Source organism: Schistocerca cancellata, chromosome 2, assembly GCF_023864275.1.
Source record: "Schistocerca cancellata isolate TAMUIC-IGC-003103 chromosome 2, iqSchCanc2.1, whole genome shotgun sequence".
In the NCBI taxonomy this organism is placed as follows: Eukaryota; Metazoa; Arthropoda; class Insecta; order Orthoptera; family Acrididae; genus Schistocerca; species Schistocerca cancellata.
In genome coordinates, this window is record NC_064627.1 from 837,659,420 (window position 1) to 837,677,407 (window position 17,988).

The 17,988-nt window shown below is 41.6% G+C and overlaps 1 protein-coding gene across 1 annotated transcript in view; it reads left to right on the forward strand.

The window, feature by feature from the left end:
* Positions 1-17,988, forward strand: part of LOC126162750 (ATP-binding cassette sub-family C member 4-like) — a 229,314-nt gene that overhangs the window by 79,798 nt on the left and 131,528 nt on the right. Inside the window, exons 5-6 of the mRNA XM_049919432.1 lie at positions 6,853-7,078; positions 13,947-14,103. Of these exons, the coding sequence (XP_049775389.1) occupies positions 6,853-7,078; positions 13,947-14,103 (383 nt within the window). The remainder of the gene's footprint in view (positions 1-6,852; positions 7,079-13,946; positions 14,104-17,988) is intronic.

Consider the following 17,988-nt stretch of genomic DNA (forward strand, 5'->3'; position numbering starts at 1 on the left):
GTAGAGTATTGCTGTTAGTATCGATCACTTACTAGCCTCCATGACTCCACGCCACCACCGCTCAATGTGAAAAAAATCTCCTATATAAAACCTGAGACAAAGCCTTGTTTTCCAAGTGCTGTATTTTTACCCACATGGATTACAAGCATATCGTTATATAAAGTGATATTTCGCCTGATCACTTCGTTTTTACTTACTTTTTTACATTTGTCTAATGGCTGGAATGCTTCGCGGTGTAGGTCATGCTAGAAAACGCTGCAGACTGTTGATCAGGGAATTATTTCCTACGGCAGAGGAGAAGTAATTTACTCCATGCGTGATCCTTATGAAGTAATTCAGTTGAAAAGGTCCTGTTAGCGGTTTTTCCATCAGATACAGTCTTATATTATGAGAAAAGCTCTACTGACAATATCTCAAAGTAGACAGACGTCTGACTAGCGGTGAGAATTAGAAATGTTTTTCGTATCACTACGAGGGAAATAAACCCCACCACTTGACAGATTAAATAGCAATATAGCGTCACTGATAGTCTTTTCGGCTGTTATTCTGGCTTTCATGAAAGTTATGCGCTCTTTTTATCAGGAACCATGCTCCTGAATTGCTCTCTCTACTTTAAGATGCTTTTCGCGGACCTGGGTAGAAATTTTATTCTTGTTGACGAAGTCTTGCCACTAAGGAATGTATTTCTGCATCATCCCCGTCTTGTGTATCTGCACGGTCAGGGGAGAGTTCTCTGACCCCCAATCATCTTGAAGTTTCTTACAGACAGGTGTATACTTTCCAGAACTCGGTGCTTAGCGGCAAAGATAACGGTCGACAGATTTCTTCAGAATCGTTAAACATATGTCTCGTAAAACAGGCAAATAATGGTAGTTCTTTCGGGTCAGTGCGAGTAAATCTGTTAGGAAAAAGAGAAAGTGATCAGAGAAATAAGGTTCTTCGTTTTAAGACACAGAATATTTCATACATCATACTGTGCTTTGCTTCATATTTGTGTGCGCATCGGAACAAAACGTCTGATACAGGGAGGAAATGAATAATTATCTAAATGCCTTAAGTACGCCATTTCAAATAGTTTACCGTTATTGCACAAGTACTATGCGTAGGATCAGGCCCAACCCTCACAATACCCGCTGCCTACACGACATCAAAGTCCAGTCAGTAGGGGCATTGTATCAGGCTCAAGTTAAGCGCCGGCGTTATCACGTATGTTCATGCCAGATTAGTGCTTACGCACTTAACACACGGACGTGTCTTTGTCGCTCATGTAACGCATCTTCATGATGCCTATGTCTACATGTAAACCTGTACGAATCAGTTCTTGACTGATTCATAATTTAACTAGGGCTTCATTCACCAATGGAGCTGAGAAAATTGCTGTGTGCATTTATGCGAGCGCTCACTAGTATAATTTTTTCGTAATATTCTTTACGGAACCATTGCATGTGTGTATGAAATATTTTCGTAGATTGCGCCAAAAGAGAAAATGCGTTTTGGAACTAAAGAAGTATATATTCTCGTGAAATATCACATGTGCTCCCTCCGCCAGAAACTCCAGTATATCTGGTACTATTCCATTAGGTAAGCCAGCACGTGGTCAATTTTTCTGACGCTATTTCTTAAGATTCGATGGCCCTAGTAATTTGAGCTGATGGTGTCCGGCACTTAAACAGAACTGCAGTGTAGGTCGTAAGTGTGTTGTGAGAAGTTCCTCTTATAGTCAAACAGCCGTTTTCCAGCAAGCTGCTAATCCGTGTGTATTAAACATTAAAAATTACGCCATGAGAGAATTCCAGTTAACATGCTCACGTATTGTTACTGCCAGTTGATAGTATAACAAGAGTTGCTGTAGTTGCGACTGATTATGCACTTAAAGATCACTACATTTTGTCATTACTGAAACGCTGCGTTTCCATGCATTGATAGCAAGCAGAAAATTTTAACCTGGTTTTATATTTTATGCGTATCTAACTAGGTATTATTAAACGTCTGTTCACGCTCCTCGTAAGTAAGCCCTTGTCTGCGCAAATGGTGAGTTTGCAATTAATTCGGTTCTCTAAGTCATTAATATACTAGTAAGCTATCTGTAATTTGGCAACCTCGTATTTCGTAATGAGTTCAAAATATCGAATCCACGTCCCTGTCGATTGGTAGAATGCGCGGAGGTTATTTTGCTGTGTCGTTGAACTGATAAAGAAGTATCAAAGATTTCTGCCAGATAAATAGTTTCCGTCCAATGAGACACTTGCCGGATATTCCACATGGATGTATTTTATTTAGCATGTGTCGGCATGGCACCGAATCCATAGCTTTGAGAAAGTATAAATAACTCACGGTCTACCCGAAGATTAGTTTTAGCACCACAGTGTCCCATTATGCATGATTCTATATGTGGTTGTATCATATTACCTTCTTCAGACCTTCGAATTAGTTTACCTGGTGATAGAACCCACAGTTCAATATGGCTTCCAAACCGTGGTGAAACTTCACAGTTCTTCACATTAGTAAATCATTCCAGCAACTTTAAAACCATCTTTTTACCACTGTCCGTACATCTCGGGTAATCATATGAAGAGCGATGAGTTTTGCGAGAAGTTTTCTTTATGGGTGTCAGATCTGCACTTTGTGGACAAAGCAGTTTTGTTCTACGTGTATACAGAAAGGGATTGTTTCCAATGTCGCTCTGTACTATTAATTTTTTCCAAATGCAATTGGCTTAAAATATTTTTGACACATGTGGTCTTACTCGCTTTGTCGAAATGTTTGGTCTGTTATCGTCCAGCTAGATAAACATATGGCGAAATTAATTGTAACTACAGCCGTAAACGGATCAGTGTTCAACCTGTCGTCTTCGTGGATTAGCTTTCACTTGGATACCGTGCGGTAATCAGACAATGGTTTGAAAATTACCAGTGGCAGAGTGTTACCAAGAACGCTGATACGGATCGCGTGTATAGTGTTCTAGTAATTTTTGCCTGAAAATTACTTGGCCGTAGTTCAGAAATATCTTCCCTACCGTGGTATCTCGCAGTCACGACAGTGGTTCGACACGCAAGTGATCCCAGTTCAGCACGAATAAATATTCTTATTGATGTTCCCACTATTCCTGCTCATTCTCCAAATGCTTATCTTAATTTACCGATTCTCGTGACGTAAAATTGAAAGGAAAGGTATTCTTACAGTAGCTGTAAGTTGTTCAGTAGTTATTAGAAGCTCGGTACAATTATTTCCTTGGTAATTTTAAATTGGTACGAAGTGCTGCGAAAGAGCCGTCACCAATTACAAGGTATTTACGAACTGCCTTTAAAATTAGTTCTCGGATTCTATGAAAGACTTCAATCTGAAAGACGTCAATCACGAATAATTGGAATCTTTAGTAACCATTGCCGAACGTATGAAGTGTTGAGAGATTCTTTAAATATTTCATGATGCTTTATTATTTAAAAAAATTAAAATCATCGGGTATTTGAATTATTTTTGCTCTAGGGGCAGAAGTATCGTCGTGGTTTTCGGAGTTGTTATTTTTTTAGAAATATATGTACCTTATTTTCACGAGTAATGAAATTTCACTATATCACCAAGTAGAATATTTCGTAAGTTAGCAGTTGTTACTGACAGGTCAGTCACCTATTAGTACTCCTACGGTGTATTTCGTTTCTGCTCTTTCGACAACTGTCACATCTACTAATACAAGAGCATCTGTTGAGTACTGCAGACGTAGAGAGGTAATCCACTGTGGAAAGATTCTCGCTATTGCTTCTAGCATTTGTATATACCCAAAGTCGGCCTCACAACATACCCATCCACAGCTTAGCCGTCTATGAATGCGGGGTCTCTTCACTCCAGCTGAATGTGCAGCAACAAAACAAATTTAGTAACGTCTAGGCATTTGCGGCGTTGATTCATGAAGAATAATTTCAACAGGGAACATATAATCTCAAAAAAGTATTAAGGAAATTAGTGACAACCTTCATGATCAAGCTGCTTATATCAGGTCGAATTCCTATCAATTCTCTCGTGGGTAAGGAATCCTAATAACTAGCTTCATCATTTTTTTTTTTTCGTACATTCGATTTACAGCTCCTCCTTTAGGTAGTTCAACCAAACCCTCATGTTTAACTGTAATTAAACCTTGGTTTCCAAAAATCGTCGAAGTCCTGGGATGATGTCATTTATATTCCTCGGTCAGCTTTCCCGCTTCATTGACCCACGTTGTAACCCTCTGCCGCTAGAGCGCTCCGAATTCTAGTGTGCAACGTGGCGCATGTAAAACTGAGAGATCGTCAGAAAACTGAAAGCAAGGATACTGAGAATTCGTCCACATTCGGAACTCCCCTAGCTTCTACATCTACATACATACTCCGCAATCCACCATACGGTGCGTGGCGGAGGGTACCTCGTACCACAACTAGCATCTTCTCTCCCTGTTCCACTCCCAAACAGAACGAAGGGAAAATGACTGCCTATATGCCTCTGTACGAGCCCTAATCTCTCTTATCTTTGTGGCCTTTCCGCGAAATGTAAGTTGGCAACAGTAAAATTGTACTGCAGTCAGCCCCAAATGCTTGTTCTCTAAATTTCCTCAGTAGAGATTCAGAAAAGAACGCCTCCTTTCCTCTAGAGACACCCACCCGAGTTCCTGAAGCATTTCCGTAACACTCGTGTGATGACCAAACCTACCAGTAACAAATCTAGCAGCCCGCCTCTGAATTGCTTCTATGTCCTCCCTCAACCCGACCTGATAGGGATCCCAAACGCTCGAGCAGTACTCAAGAATAGGTCGCACCAGCGTTCTATAAGCGGTCTCCTTTACAGCTGAACCACATCTTCCCAAAATTCTACCAATGAACCGAAGACGACTATCTGCCTTCCCCACAACTGCCATTACATGCTTGTCCCACTTCATATCGCTGTGCAATGTTACGCCCAAATATTTAATCGACGTGACTGTCAAGCGTTACACTACTAATGGAGTATTCAAACATTACAGGATTCTTTTTCCTATTATCTGCATTAATTTACATTTAATTATATTTAGAGTTAGCTGCCATTCTTTACACCAATCGCAAATCCTGTCCAAGTCATCTTGTGTCCTCCAACAGCCACTCAACGACGACACCTTCCCGTACACCACAGCATCATCAGCAAACATCCGCACATTGCTATCCACCCTATCCAAAAGATCAGCACGATAATGCCAGACGACACACACCTGTAGCGGTCCGCCGCCTTGGGTTGACTATCATCGATCATTATCCATAATCTCGACTTGGCCTTATCCGATTTTCTTCTGTTCCCAAAACTTAAAGAACACCTTCGGAGACTTCACTTTGATAGTGATGAAGCGGTGCAAGCAGTAGTGAAATCATCACTCCGTCAACATTCTGCTGTGACAGTATCAAAAAACTGGTTTCTTGTTGGCAGAAATGTTTCCTTCGCCAGAGTGCGTATCTTGAGCAATAACAATGTAGCCATGAAGAATAAAGATCTGCAAAGTTGATAAAGATAGTTTTATATGCTATATAAAAAGTATGAAATGGCAGAATACTGAAACGGATGTTGTTACTAACAACAGAATGTTAAAGAGAGATATAGTGCAACAGTGTCTGCATCTACCATACTTACGCTGCCGAGCACCAAGCATAAATGATTTTCACAAAATATAGATGTTGAAAATGGTTCAGGCAGAGCGGGATAGCACAGTGGATCCCACACTGGACTTGCGTTCGGAAGGACGAAGGTTCAAACCCGCATCTGCCATCCTGATTTACGTTTTCCATGATTTCCCCAAATTGCTTAAGGCGAATTCCGGGATGGTTCCTTCGAAAGGGCATGGCCGCTTTCCTTCTCCAACGTTTCTTAATCCGAGCTTGTTCCCTGTGTCCAATGACGTCTCTGTCGATGGAACGTTAAACTCTAATCTCCTCCTAAGTGATTCAGGAATTGCTAAAAAAGAATTTTCAACATGGTTGTCGAGCTGTTATGAACTGAAAGTGAAAGTAACTATAAAGCTTAGAGTAGTAGCCTGCACTCATATATGGTTGTTCTGAGAAAGTTACAGTAGTCCCTTAGCACGCCCAGCATATAAGCACACGACGCTTGTTCATAAAAATACTGTTAGTAACATTTCCATCTAACTTACAGATCAGTAGTTCTTGTTGCCTTCTGTTCAGATACTTCTCCCAAGTGTTCTCCCACTTCGTCATGCATTGCTGCAAAGCTTCTTCACGAATTTTCTTTACTGCTATAGAAGAATTCCCTTAACGGCAACAGTGGTGTCGAAACTGACTATAATTTTGGCAACTAGAAAGTCTTGTGAAATAAGGACTTGGAGAGTACGATGCTTGCAGAAGGAACTACCATATTTTGGCACACTTGTAGCACAACTTGACTAGAAGAAGGGGACTGTTGGTAGGACATGTTCTGAGGCGTCAAGGGATCACCAATTTAGTATTGGAGGGCAGCGTGGAGGGTAAAAATCGTAGGGAGAGACCGAAAGATGAATGCAGTAAGCAAATTCTGAAGGATGTAGGTTGCATTAGGTACTTCGAGAAGAAGCAGCTGGCACAGGATAGAGTAGCATGGAGAGCTGCATCAAACCACTCCCTGGACTGAAGACCACAGCACCACCCACGAACTGACATAACTGCGTGGGTAGGTGAAGGAACTATGAGTAGCTTTGTCACAATTTGCCAAATCAATTTTGTGAATTTTGTCGCGCAACAGGTTCAGAACGGAACGTTCCAACCTCTTGAGCTGCTCTGGCATAGAAAAGTTGATGCGCTCTGCGTTATTGATTTTTCTGAGAGAAATACTGTCGGTTATTGAGATTTTTTTTCTTTTGCGTGACAGGTGCTGCGTCTTAGCAGGCAGACTATGGACAACACGGCAACTGGCTACATCGTCAACCTCATGACGAATGACCTGAGTAGGTTCGACCGTGTCGTCATGTGGGCGCACTTTCTGTGGGTGCCTTTCCTGCAGATACCCATCGTCATGTACTGGCTGCACAGCTTCGTCGGCTGGTCCTCCTTCGTAGGGGTGGCCTCCGTCTTCCTCATCACCTTACCGTCGCAACGTAAGTCAAAAACTGTTGCATCTCTACTAATACTGTTATATTAATTACGTTTAACGGACTGTTCCCACAAGACCTAGCTTTGATTTACAAAATCCACATTTAATGCGTTTTACCAGTTCGTGAGAATAAATTTTACGCCTTCTGAGGATAATAAGAAATGGAGGCTGTAGATGCGAAACTGAAAATTCATCAACGATAAACAAGAAAAATAAAGAAAGAAAATGTTCACTGAGCTAAATAGTGTCTTCAGCTTGTCTCAGGGTGTAATCATATATGTTAAGTCATTAGAAAAGGAAATATTATTATTATTATTATTATTATTATTATTATCATTATCGTTTTGGCCATCTGATGACCACGTTAATTCGCGACAGCTTCGTTTCTTCTGGTCTTCCTCCCTGTCCAATATTCTTTCATTCTCATACTTCGCAACCTCCTTCGCTCTTGTGGCCGTATTTTCGTTCTGAGTCTAATTCTGTCCTGGAAACCCGTGAACGCCTGAATTTTCATTTAAAAATAACCCTGTTGTGTGTGTCCGGTTCCTGTCATCCCATTTCTTCCTGATCCATTTATATCTCTTGGATCCAGCGAACTTTGGTTCTCTTGTTTACCCGAAACTGTAATTTGCGGTGTTAACCTCCCGTGGCCCATTCAAAGAGTGTATCTGAAGAACACCTTCTAAATTAAGCATCTTCAGCTGTTCGAAGTCCCTATACACTCCGTAAACTCTTTCGTTACACAAGCAGATCACTGTCTGGTGAAGTCTCAATTTTGCATTGATAGAAATTTTCTTCTTATTGTAAATTTTCATAGTTCGTTTGTAAGCTGAATTCATTTTCTTCATTCGTGCTCCTTTACTACTATCATCATCATCATCATCATCATCATCATCACTATCGTCATCACAATTTGCAAATCACATTTAAGTGCCCTGCAGAGGGTTCATCGAACCACTTTCACAATTTTCTATTGCTTCAATCTCGTTTAGTGCGCGGAAAGAACGAACACCTACACCTTTCGTAAGAGCTCTGATTTCCCTTACTTTATCATGGTGATCCTTTCTTCCTATGTAAGTCGGTCTCAACAAAATATTTTAGCATTCGGAGGAGAAAGTTGGTGATTGGAATTTCGTGAGAAGATGCAGCTGCAACGAAAAATGCCTTTGTTTCAATGATGTCCAGCCCAAATTCTGTATCATTTCAGTGACACTCTCTCCCCCTATTTCGTGATTGTACAAAAGTTGCTGCCCTTCTTTGAACGTTTTCGATGTACTCCGTCAATCCTATCTGGTAAGGATCCCACACCGCGCAGCAGTATTCTAAAAGAATACGGACAGGCGTGGTATAGGCAGTCTCCTTAGTAGATCTCTTACATTTTCTAAGTGTCCTGCCAATAAACTGCAGTCGTTGGTTAGCCTTCCCCACAACATTTTCTGTGTGTTACTTCCAATTTAAGTTGTTCGTAATTATAATTCCTAGATATTTAGTTGAATTTACGGCCACTAGATTCGACTCATTTATCGTGTAACCGACGTTTAACAGATTCCTTTTAGCACACATGTGGATGACTTCACACTTTTCATTATTTAGGGTCAGTTGCCAATATTCGCACCATATAGATACCTATTCTAAATCGTTTTGCAATTTGATCTCCTGATGACTTTGCTCGATAAAAAGCAGCATCATCTGCAAACATCGTAAGACAGCTGCTCAGATTTTCTCTCAGATAGTTCATATAGATAAGTAACAGAGAGTCCATAACACTACCTAGGGGGACGCCAGAGATCACTTCTGTTTTACTCGATGACTTTCCGTTCAGTTACTACGAACTGTGACCATTCTTACAGGAAACAACGAATCTAGTCACTGAGACGATATTCCATAATCACGCAATTTCACTACAAGCCGCTTGTGTGGTAGTGTCAAAAGCTTTCCGGAAATCCAGCAACAAGTAATCAGTTTGAAACCACTTGTCAATAGCACTCAAAACTTCATGCGAGTAAAGAGCTAGTTGTGTTTCACAAGAAGGATGTTTTCTAAATCGATGTTGACGGTGTGTCAATAGGCAGTTTTCTTAGAGGTAATTCATAATGTTCGAACACAATATATGTTCCAAAATCCTGCTAAATATCGACGTTAACGATATGTGTCCGTAATTTGATGGATTACCCCTACTACCTTTCTTGAATATTGGTGTCACCTGTGCAACTTTCCAGTCTTTGGGTACGGATATTTCGTCGAGCGAACAGTTGTATATGATTAAGTATGGAGCTAATGCATCAGCATACTTCGAAAGGAACCCAATTGATATATAATCTGGACCAGAAGACTTGCTTTTATGAAGTGATTTAAGTTGCTTCACTACTCCGAGGATATTTACTTCTACGTTACTCATATTGACAGCTGTTCTTGATTGGAATTGAGGAATATTTACTTGCGTCGTCTTTTGTGAAGGCATTCGGAAGGCCGTGTTTAGTTACTCTGCTTTGGCTGCACTGTCTTCGATAGTATCTTCATTGCTGTCGCGCAGAGAAAGCATTGATTGTGTCTTGCCGCTAACATACTACACGTATGAATTATTATTATTGTTATATAGATATCTATATCCACACTCTGCAAGCAACCGTATGGTGCGTGGCAGAGGATACTCTGCATCACTACTAGTCACTTCCATTACTGTTCCACTCAAAAACAGAGCGAGGGAAAAACAACTGCTCATTTGTATCCGTATGAGTCCTAATTTCTTGTATCTTATGTTCGTGGTCCTTACCCGAAATTTATGTTGGTGGCAGTAGAACCGTTCCACAGTCAGCATTTTTAAATAGTGTTCCTCAAAAAGATCGTCGCATTTGTCCAAGGGATTCCCGTCGGAGTTCCCGAAGAATCTCCGTATCACACGTTGTTCGACCCAACCACTAACAAACCCAGCAACCCACCTCTGAACTGCTTCGGTGTCTTCCTTTAATCCGACTTGGTACGGATCCCACAGACTCGGACTGTACTCACTAAGAAGTCGCACTAGCGTCCTACATGCTGTCTTCTATACAGATGAACCACACGTTTCCAAAATTCTCCAAATAAATGGAAGTCGACCATTCGCCTTCCCCACCAGTCCCCACATGCTCGTTCCATTTTATGTCGCTACGCATCATCACGCGCAGATATTTAAACGACCTGATTGTATCAAGCAGGACACTGCCAATGCCGTATCTGAACATTGCGGTTTTGTTTTTCCTACTATCTGTACCGACTTACATTTCTCTGTACCTGTTTATTTCTACAATACCTTTGATTGCCTGTTAATGGCCAGGTACGATTGGAGACAATACACAAAAGTTCTAATCTAGTTAGTTAAATCTATAATTATGCAGCATGTATTAAGTTTGTGATATGTAGATAATGAGAACAGTGGTCGCAAGTATTTGACAACAGGCGCTACGAGCATATGTGATACACCATGAGGGATCTTCAAGGAGAAGAATGGCATACATTTCAGAGACTTGGAGGAAACTGTGGTGGGCGGAAGTATTCTGATTTAGATGAAACTTTCTCCATACCTGGGAGGAACGCCGTAGACGTACAGCTCCTTTATCTTATGAATGAACACGTTTACTCCCTGTTAAAGCTGTTCTGATTTGATGGGAAATTTGTCCATTGTCTCCAAACAGAGAGTGTAGGTGTTCTACCAGTTCTGTTCATGAGAATATACAGTTTACGATGGAAGTGGAGAAAGATGGTTGTCTTCCTTTTCTAGATGTCTGTCAATTGGGAAGTGGATGGATCACTAAGCCATTCTGTTTACCGTAAACCCACAAATACGAACTTACATTTAAAGAGCTCTAGCTGTCACCACCTTTCACAGACAATGGGCGTCCTTCGTACGATAGTGCACCGGGGACATGTGTGTGATAGTGACAACTTTGCAAAGGAGCTAGAACACCTACAGTCTGTGTTTAAAGGCAATTTGTATTCCTCAGATCAATTCAGAACAGCTTAAACGAGGAGTTACAGGGGTCATTCAGAATATGAAGGAAAGAAGCTGCTGTTAAAGTCCTTGGAGTTCTTCCCACATGTGAGCAACATTTCATCTGAATTAGGCTGAGCAGTTAATCTTCCATTCATCCACAAAAACATGTGCTCTTCTCTGCTCGGCAAAGAATGATCTAGTTTTGCGTGTTGCTGTTATCTACAGAATACTATGTCAGTATTGCAAAACCTACATTGGTCGGACCACACGCACAGTGAAATGTGCGTAATACGCGTTTGCCACACTGGCCTTTCGTAGCCCATTAAGTTAATCACAGCCAAACGTTGTAGCTCCATAGGACCTACTACGGTTTTTTCTGGAACGAAACTCTTGGCCATGATGAGTTCCTTCTGGGATTAGATTACTAAGGAATATGTGGAAATACGTTCGGCAGAAGATTGGTTAATCGTGATGGCGGCTTTCAACTTCATAAGACACGAGGCACATTGATTTTTCTTATATCTTCATAAATTCAAAATTTTGCCTCTAACAGCACGCCCGACGACAATTTCATTATTTTGAAAAATGAATTTTAGCTCCGCAGTCCCGCATTTCGACAGAGGGCACACATGTAATGTAACCGTTGCACGTGGTACTGCGCGCTTCAGATGGAGCAAGACAAGACAGAGTGCGGTCATGCAGAGATGATCTAAGTGCACACAGCAGCGTACAAATTTTCGGCATAAAGCGAGCGGCATGCACCAACAATCTCACATGCAGATGGCTGAAATGGTTGTCAGACGAAATATCATTGCTAGGTGTCATCCAGCCCCAACTTACAAACCTCATGAAATGCATTGTTACTGCTCTCCTTATTTCTTTATGGGACGGCGCGATCGTCCGAAGACAAAAGCCGTTAATTATGGATGTGGCTAGCCAGAAATCAATGAATCATAGTTACTGTTGAGCTATATTGAGGTGTAAAAAATGAGAGAAAATTCATACATCGTCCAGAATATTGTTTTTAATGACATAAGCTTCGGCAGCTCCGAAGTAGAACATCCTGCAATTTTTCTACACCACGAGAGAAAGGTTAGGTTTCCAGCTTGTTTCAATACATAGTACGCTTCCGGAAGTTTTAAACTTTTAGAGCAAAACATTTTGTCAAAGATCCATCCGCTCCGTAGATTCCATCCCTAAATTGCTATATTTGAAGCTCTTAACACAGACAGCTAAGGGCATCAGAACATTTTCGTTAGTCAGAATCTCCTCAACCACGTGTTTCTCTTTCTTATAAATAAATGTAAATAAGAGTGTATCAAATCTGGAAAATATCTTAAGCATTCCAACTCATCGTGATTGAAATCCACCGGTTCCCCCATTGCCAAAGAATATTTTTGCAGGTGTATTCCCATAATGATTCTAATTAAGTTTTGTATAACGAAGCCCTCTGCTCAAGTATAATTTTTCATCTGGTTAGTCCACAGGGTTTGCGCAGTGTTCACGAGTTATTGTTCTATTCACTGAAAGGTAATTAATTAGAAAATTCCAGTTCATAGAATTCATCGAATAAAATATCTTATGCATCAGGTATCTCATAAAACTGTAATCTATCATCCTCCAGTATCATACTGTATTTTCATCTGTTTTACAGTTGCTAGATGTCGTTTACGTAAATCATGTTCAAGTGACTAGCTGTCACGTTCGTATGTTTTCGAACCCTCACTTAACTGCTAAAATCACCAGAAGTCTTCTGAATCTTCACCAGTTTTGAACGAATTATTAGCTTTACATAGTCAAAGACAAAGTATGTCATGCTGTCACGGTACTACATATTTTACATTTGAAGTGGCATACAACACAACTAGTTCAAAAATCTGTACAAAAAAAATTTGACAGAACAAGTTGGCATTTGTCATTGTACAAAACAAACAAAATTTCATTGGTATCAATGTAATTTCTACGTCTATCATGCGCTATTATTGCCAAGACTTGCAACATTAAACACCCATTAAATAGTATGATTGCAGAGAAAAAAATTGTTTCCATTCTCGCGAGAATATGGGGAAGGAATAATTGCTACACACACCTACAGCATGAGTATTCTGTGCCTCCTAAAATTGACACGGCAGCTGTTCTGCTTGAGATAGTTTACAACTGTTCCTACGCCTCGTATTCCACCGTACTCCACGAGGTTCGTCGGCCTACTCACGATAAGCGAGGCCGTAAAAGTATTAAGCGCTGAATTACCGTATTGCCGCACGTGACCACCTGGCCTCAGACATCTGGGACAATGACGCGATGTAAGACCCTGAGGTTCGACAAACAACTTGGTGAACCAATATTTAACCAGTGTGGAAACATCACGAGACAATCACGCGCTCAGAAAACACGAGTTTCAGTAAAATTAAGAGGAGATCAGAGTGCACAAGCAATTTACATAAACGATGAGAAACTTAAAGCAGGTTGGTCCGAACGGGGGGGGGGGGGAGGTGTGTGTGAGTGAGTGAGAGAGAGAGAGAGAGAGAGAGAGAGAGAGAGAGACGGATAGACAAATGAGAAATACAGATGCTAATTATTTAAGTTGAAACTGCAGTAATTTTTCGTAAATGTTTCCGTAACCGCTGATACAGCCAAAGCGATTATCTGGCAGTATTGTCAAGTTTAGTTACGAATGAAGTATCAGAAAGTATATCAAAGCTACCACGATGAGAACAGGTCAAATTTCACGCCCTCAGAGTTTCATCTTATTTCTTCTAGTCCAGTTTGCGCATGAAAACGTTTTGGTGCTGAAATGGCTACCGCTACTTCTGACAACTCGTTGGAAAATATTTACCTGTGCTCGTGAGATGATGATGATGATGATGATGATGATGATGATGATCCTGTTTTCTGTTTGCAGACATAACCGGAAGGCTGTCGGCCAAGTACCGCAAGGAAGTGGCGATCCGGACAGATGAGAGGATGAAACTGATGAACGAGATCGTGTCGGGCATGCGTGTCATCAAGATGTACGGCTGGGAGATGCCGTTTGCTAAGCTGGTCGCCCAGTCCAGGAAGTACGTATCCACAGTATGCACGCTTAAGCTAAATCTGTTCGTAGTGGCAGGTGAGCATTTGTCTTGTTCTTGCTTAACAATGGTACACCGTAACAATTCCTTTTTATTACCATGTTGAAGTGGACATATACTAACATAAACGTATCAAACTTCTGGTTATATTATAATTAAGGGACATTTTAGTGAGTGGCTATTCTGAGCAGGTAATTTTTCTGCAAAACTTGAACTTACGAATTGGTTGATTACATTGTTCCTGTAGGAAAATACTCAATGGTTGAAAGAAGGTGAATAAACCTACCGACAAAATATTGAACATGGAGCGCGAGGGAATTGAGTTTTAACTTCGAAATAGTCCGGCATCAAAAAAGTAACTAATCATTGTTAATGTAGGCCCATGGTGATTTAGATGTTACTAGCCGTGATCTAAAACATGTTTCAATGTGTAAGGTTCTGTCTCGTAATGCTGGAGCCAACCTCGGTGACAGTTGAATAATTTTCGAACTTCAGCAAGTGCAGCAGGCCGAACCCCAGAATGACTAGCACTTTGCTTCAACAAGCAGTAAAATTGAGTTACAGGTTCAAAACGAAATTACATACGCAGTTGACAGACATATAGAGCGAGCGGAGACCTACTTCTACCATATGAGAGGAGAAATTCGAGCAGTTTCCATCATTATATATGTGGTCACGTACCCATTTGTTAGTATCTAATGTTTGTCTTGCATTTCGTGGTAGCTATTCGTGAGATCTACTCGGGCTGTACATAGAAGTACGAAGAGTTTGTGCCTCTTGACAAAGGCGGACCGCTGCGACAGGTTGCGTGGAGCAAACATCTCCTCCATAGCCCTCCAATCGTTCGGCTGTGTGGCAACTCTGCAGGTATACAGAGCGCGCGCTAACACGCGCGCAACCTGTATCAGAACTGGTCACGCCGCGACCAAAGCAATGCTACACAAGTGGGGAATTACCGATTACGACCAATGCGACTGTAAAACATTGGAACAGGGACTTGCGTGCACTTCGAACGACTGGCCAAAAAGAAAATTCATGGGAACCTGTAGAGACTTCGTAGACGTAACACCTGCAGTAATGAACTGGATGGAGTCTCTGGATATCCAATAAGGTGGAAAACGGGTATCTCAACTACATCCGTCTACTGCCGGTTCTACAGCCTGTGTTATTAGCCGTACGTAGATAATACATATACTCTGAAGCGCCAAAGAAACTGGTACAAGCATGCGTATTCAAATGCAGAGATGTGTGAACAGGCAGAATACGGCGCTACAGCCGGCAGTGACTATATAAGACAAGTGTCTGGCGCAGTTGTTAGATGGGTTACTGCTGATGCAAAGGCACGTTATCAAGATTTAAGTGAGTTTGTACGTAGAGTTATAGTCGGCCCACGAGCGATGGGACACAGCATCTCTGAGGTAGCGATGAAGTGGGGATTTTACCGTACGACCATTTCACGAGTGTACCGTGAACATCAGGAATCCTGTAAAACATCAAATCTCTGACATCGGAAAAAGATCCTGCAAGAACTGGACCAACGACGACTGAAAGGATCTTTCAACGTGACAGAAGTGCAACCCTTCCGCAAATTGCTGCAGATTTCAATGCAGGGTCATCATAAAGTGTCAGCGTGCGAACAATTCAACGAAACATTATCGATATGGGCTTTCGGGACAGAAGACCTACTCTTGTACCCTTAATGACTGCACGATACAAAGCTTTACTTCTCACCTGTGCCCGTCAACACCTACATTGGACTTTTGATGACTTGAAGCATGTTGCCTGGTCGGACGAACTCCGTTTCAAATTGTATCGAGCGAGTGTACGTTTACGGGTATGGAGACAACTTCATGAATCCATGGTCCCTGCATGTCAGCAGGAGGCTGTTAAAGATGGTGGAGGCTCTATAATGAGTTGGGACATGTGCAACTGGAGTGATCGGGACCCCTGATACGTCTAGATACGACTGACAGGTGACGCGTACGTAAGCATCTTGTCTGATCACTTCCATCCATTCATGCCCTTTGTGCATTCCGGCGAACTTGGGCAATGCGACACACCACACGTCCAGAATTGCTACAGAGTGGGTCCAGGAAAACTCAGAGTTTCAACACTTCCGCTGGTCACCAAACTCTCAAGACATGAACCTTATTGAGCATATCTGGGATGCCTTTCAACGTGCTGTTCAGAAGAAATCTCGACCCCTCGTACTCCAGCCCTGCAGGAATCATAGTGTCAGTTCCCTCCAGCACTACTTCAGACACTAGTAGAGTCCATTCCACGTCGTGTTGCGGCACTTCTGCGTGCTCGCGGTGACCCTACACGGTATTAGGCAGGTGTAACAGTTTCTTCGGCTCTTCTGTGTAAATAGATGGATCTGCTTGTACGGATTTGTACCATTTTATCTTGTATAAACTCAATTGTATGTATTTGCACAAAAATTTGCATAAGCCATACGCTCCACAGCTGGCTGAACAGGTAGGCAGCTATAGGCTAAAGAAATATTTTTTTTAAATTATTCAGATTATTCCGCCTGTGTGATGGACGTCTGGAATTCAGACAGGAACCTTTCATGATGCTCAGTGAAGGGACTCTGTTAACTATATCTGCAAAAACAAAACGTGCTGAGTTCAGTGTCCAAAGCTCAGTGATAGCAGTTTTAGTGACAATGATACATCTGTTACACAGTAGGGTTGAGTGTATATCATAGCTGCTCAGAACACTTAGCTGAGCGCCAAATATCTGACTTGAGAAAATTTATACATTGCTAATATTACAGCGTAGAACATTAAGAGGATGACTGCGTTAAACCACATTCAAGTTACGAAACTTCTTCTAGTCTAATAAGTATCACAGCCCACAGGAGGGTATACAGTCAAGGTCCTCACCTCTGAACACCCACAGCGGTACTTAGGTTGAGATATTAAGCTTTTATTAGAGAGAATGGCGCCTCAAATACCTGTTAAGCGAATTACATTTGGACTGTTTGTTTTTCCCTTCAGTAGCGTAACGTCAATTCCTTCATTTTTTTCTGCAAAGGGCAACGGTGATTTCCTTCCCCACTTGGAGCTTGTGGTTCGTTCCTGATGTCCTCATCGCCGATGGCACTTTTAACCTCAATCTTCCTTTCTGTACCTCTGTGTATAGCCTCTTTATAATGCTGTAAAATTAGTTTGCGAGAGTATCGTTACTTTAGCGCAATTATTGTTACTTCATGTGTGAAGTCGATACGGAATCTGTCACTCATAGGCCTATTATCACCTGTACTTCTGACTCATACCAAGAACACATGTGAGCACCTTACATAGTATCCCGCAGATATCGCTTCAAATATTGTAAGGGCTATAATACACAACCCTGCTGTGTTAAAATAGGTAGCAGACCAAATATATGGGAGTATATCATTGTGGAATGCAGTTGGGAAGCGTGACGTTCACTATTGCACTCACATCAAGTTTGCTAATAGGACCATAGATAACAGCTAATTAACTGTGGATAGTGGCTTCACAAACTTGGACAAGGATTAAGACAACACTTACAACTCATGTAGAGCGGGGTCCAAGTATAGCGCTCGCTGTCTGTAGTCGTATTTACAGTTGGAAACAACATATTGCGGTTGTGGGTCGTTGAGATAAAGCGGCGTGGCACGTTGCTGTTGACGTGCATGCCATGCGATAGGGTCACCGTAAATGACCAAACAAAACCTCAGAGTTGTTGGGTGGCTAACAATCGCGTGTTCAGCGTTTAGTAAGTGCCTTGTACTAACGCCATTACACAAGACTGGCGCATTGTCAGAACAGAGCACATGTTCCGGGCTTCCTCCACTTTTGCTGTGATATGTCTAACAGATAAGTAAGTAGGGGAGTGAAATGG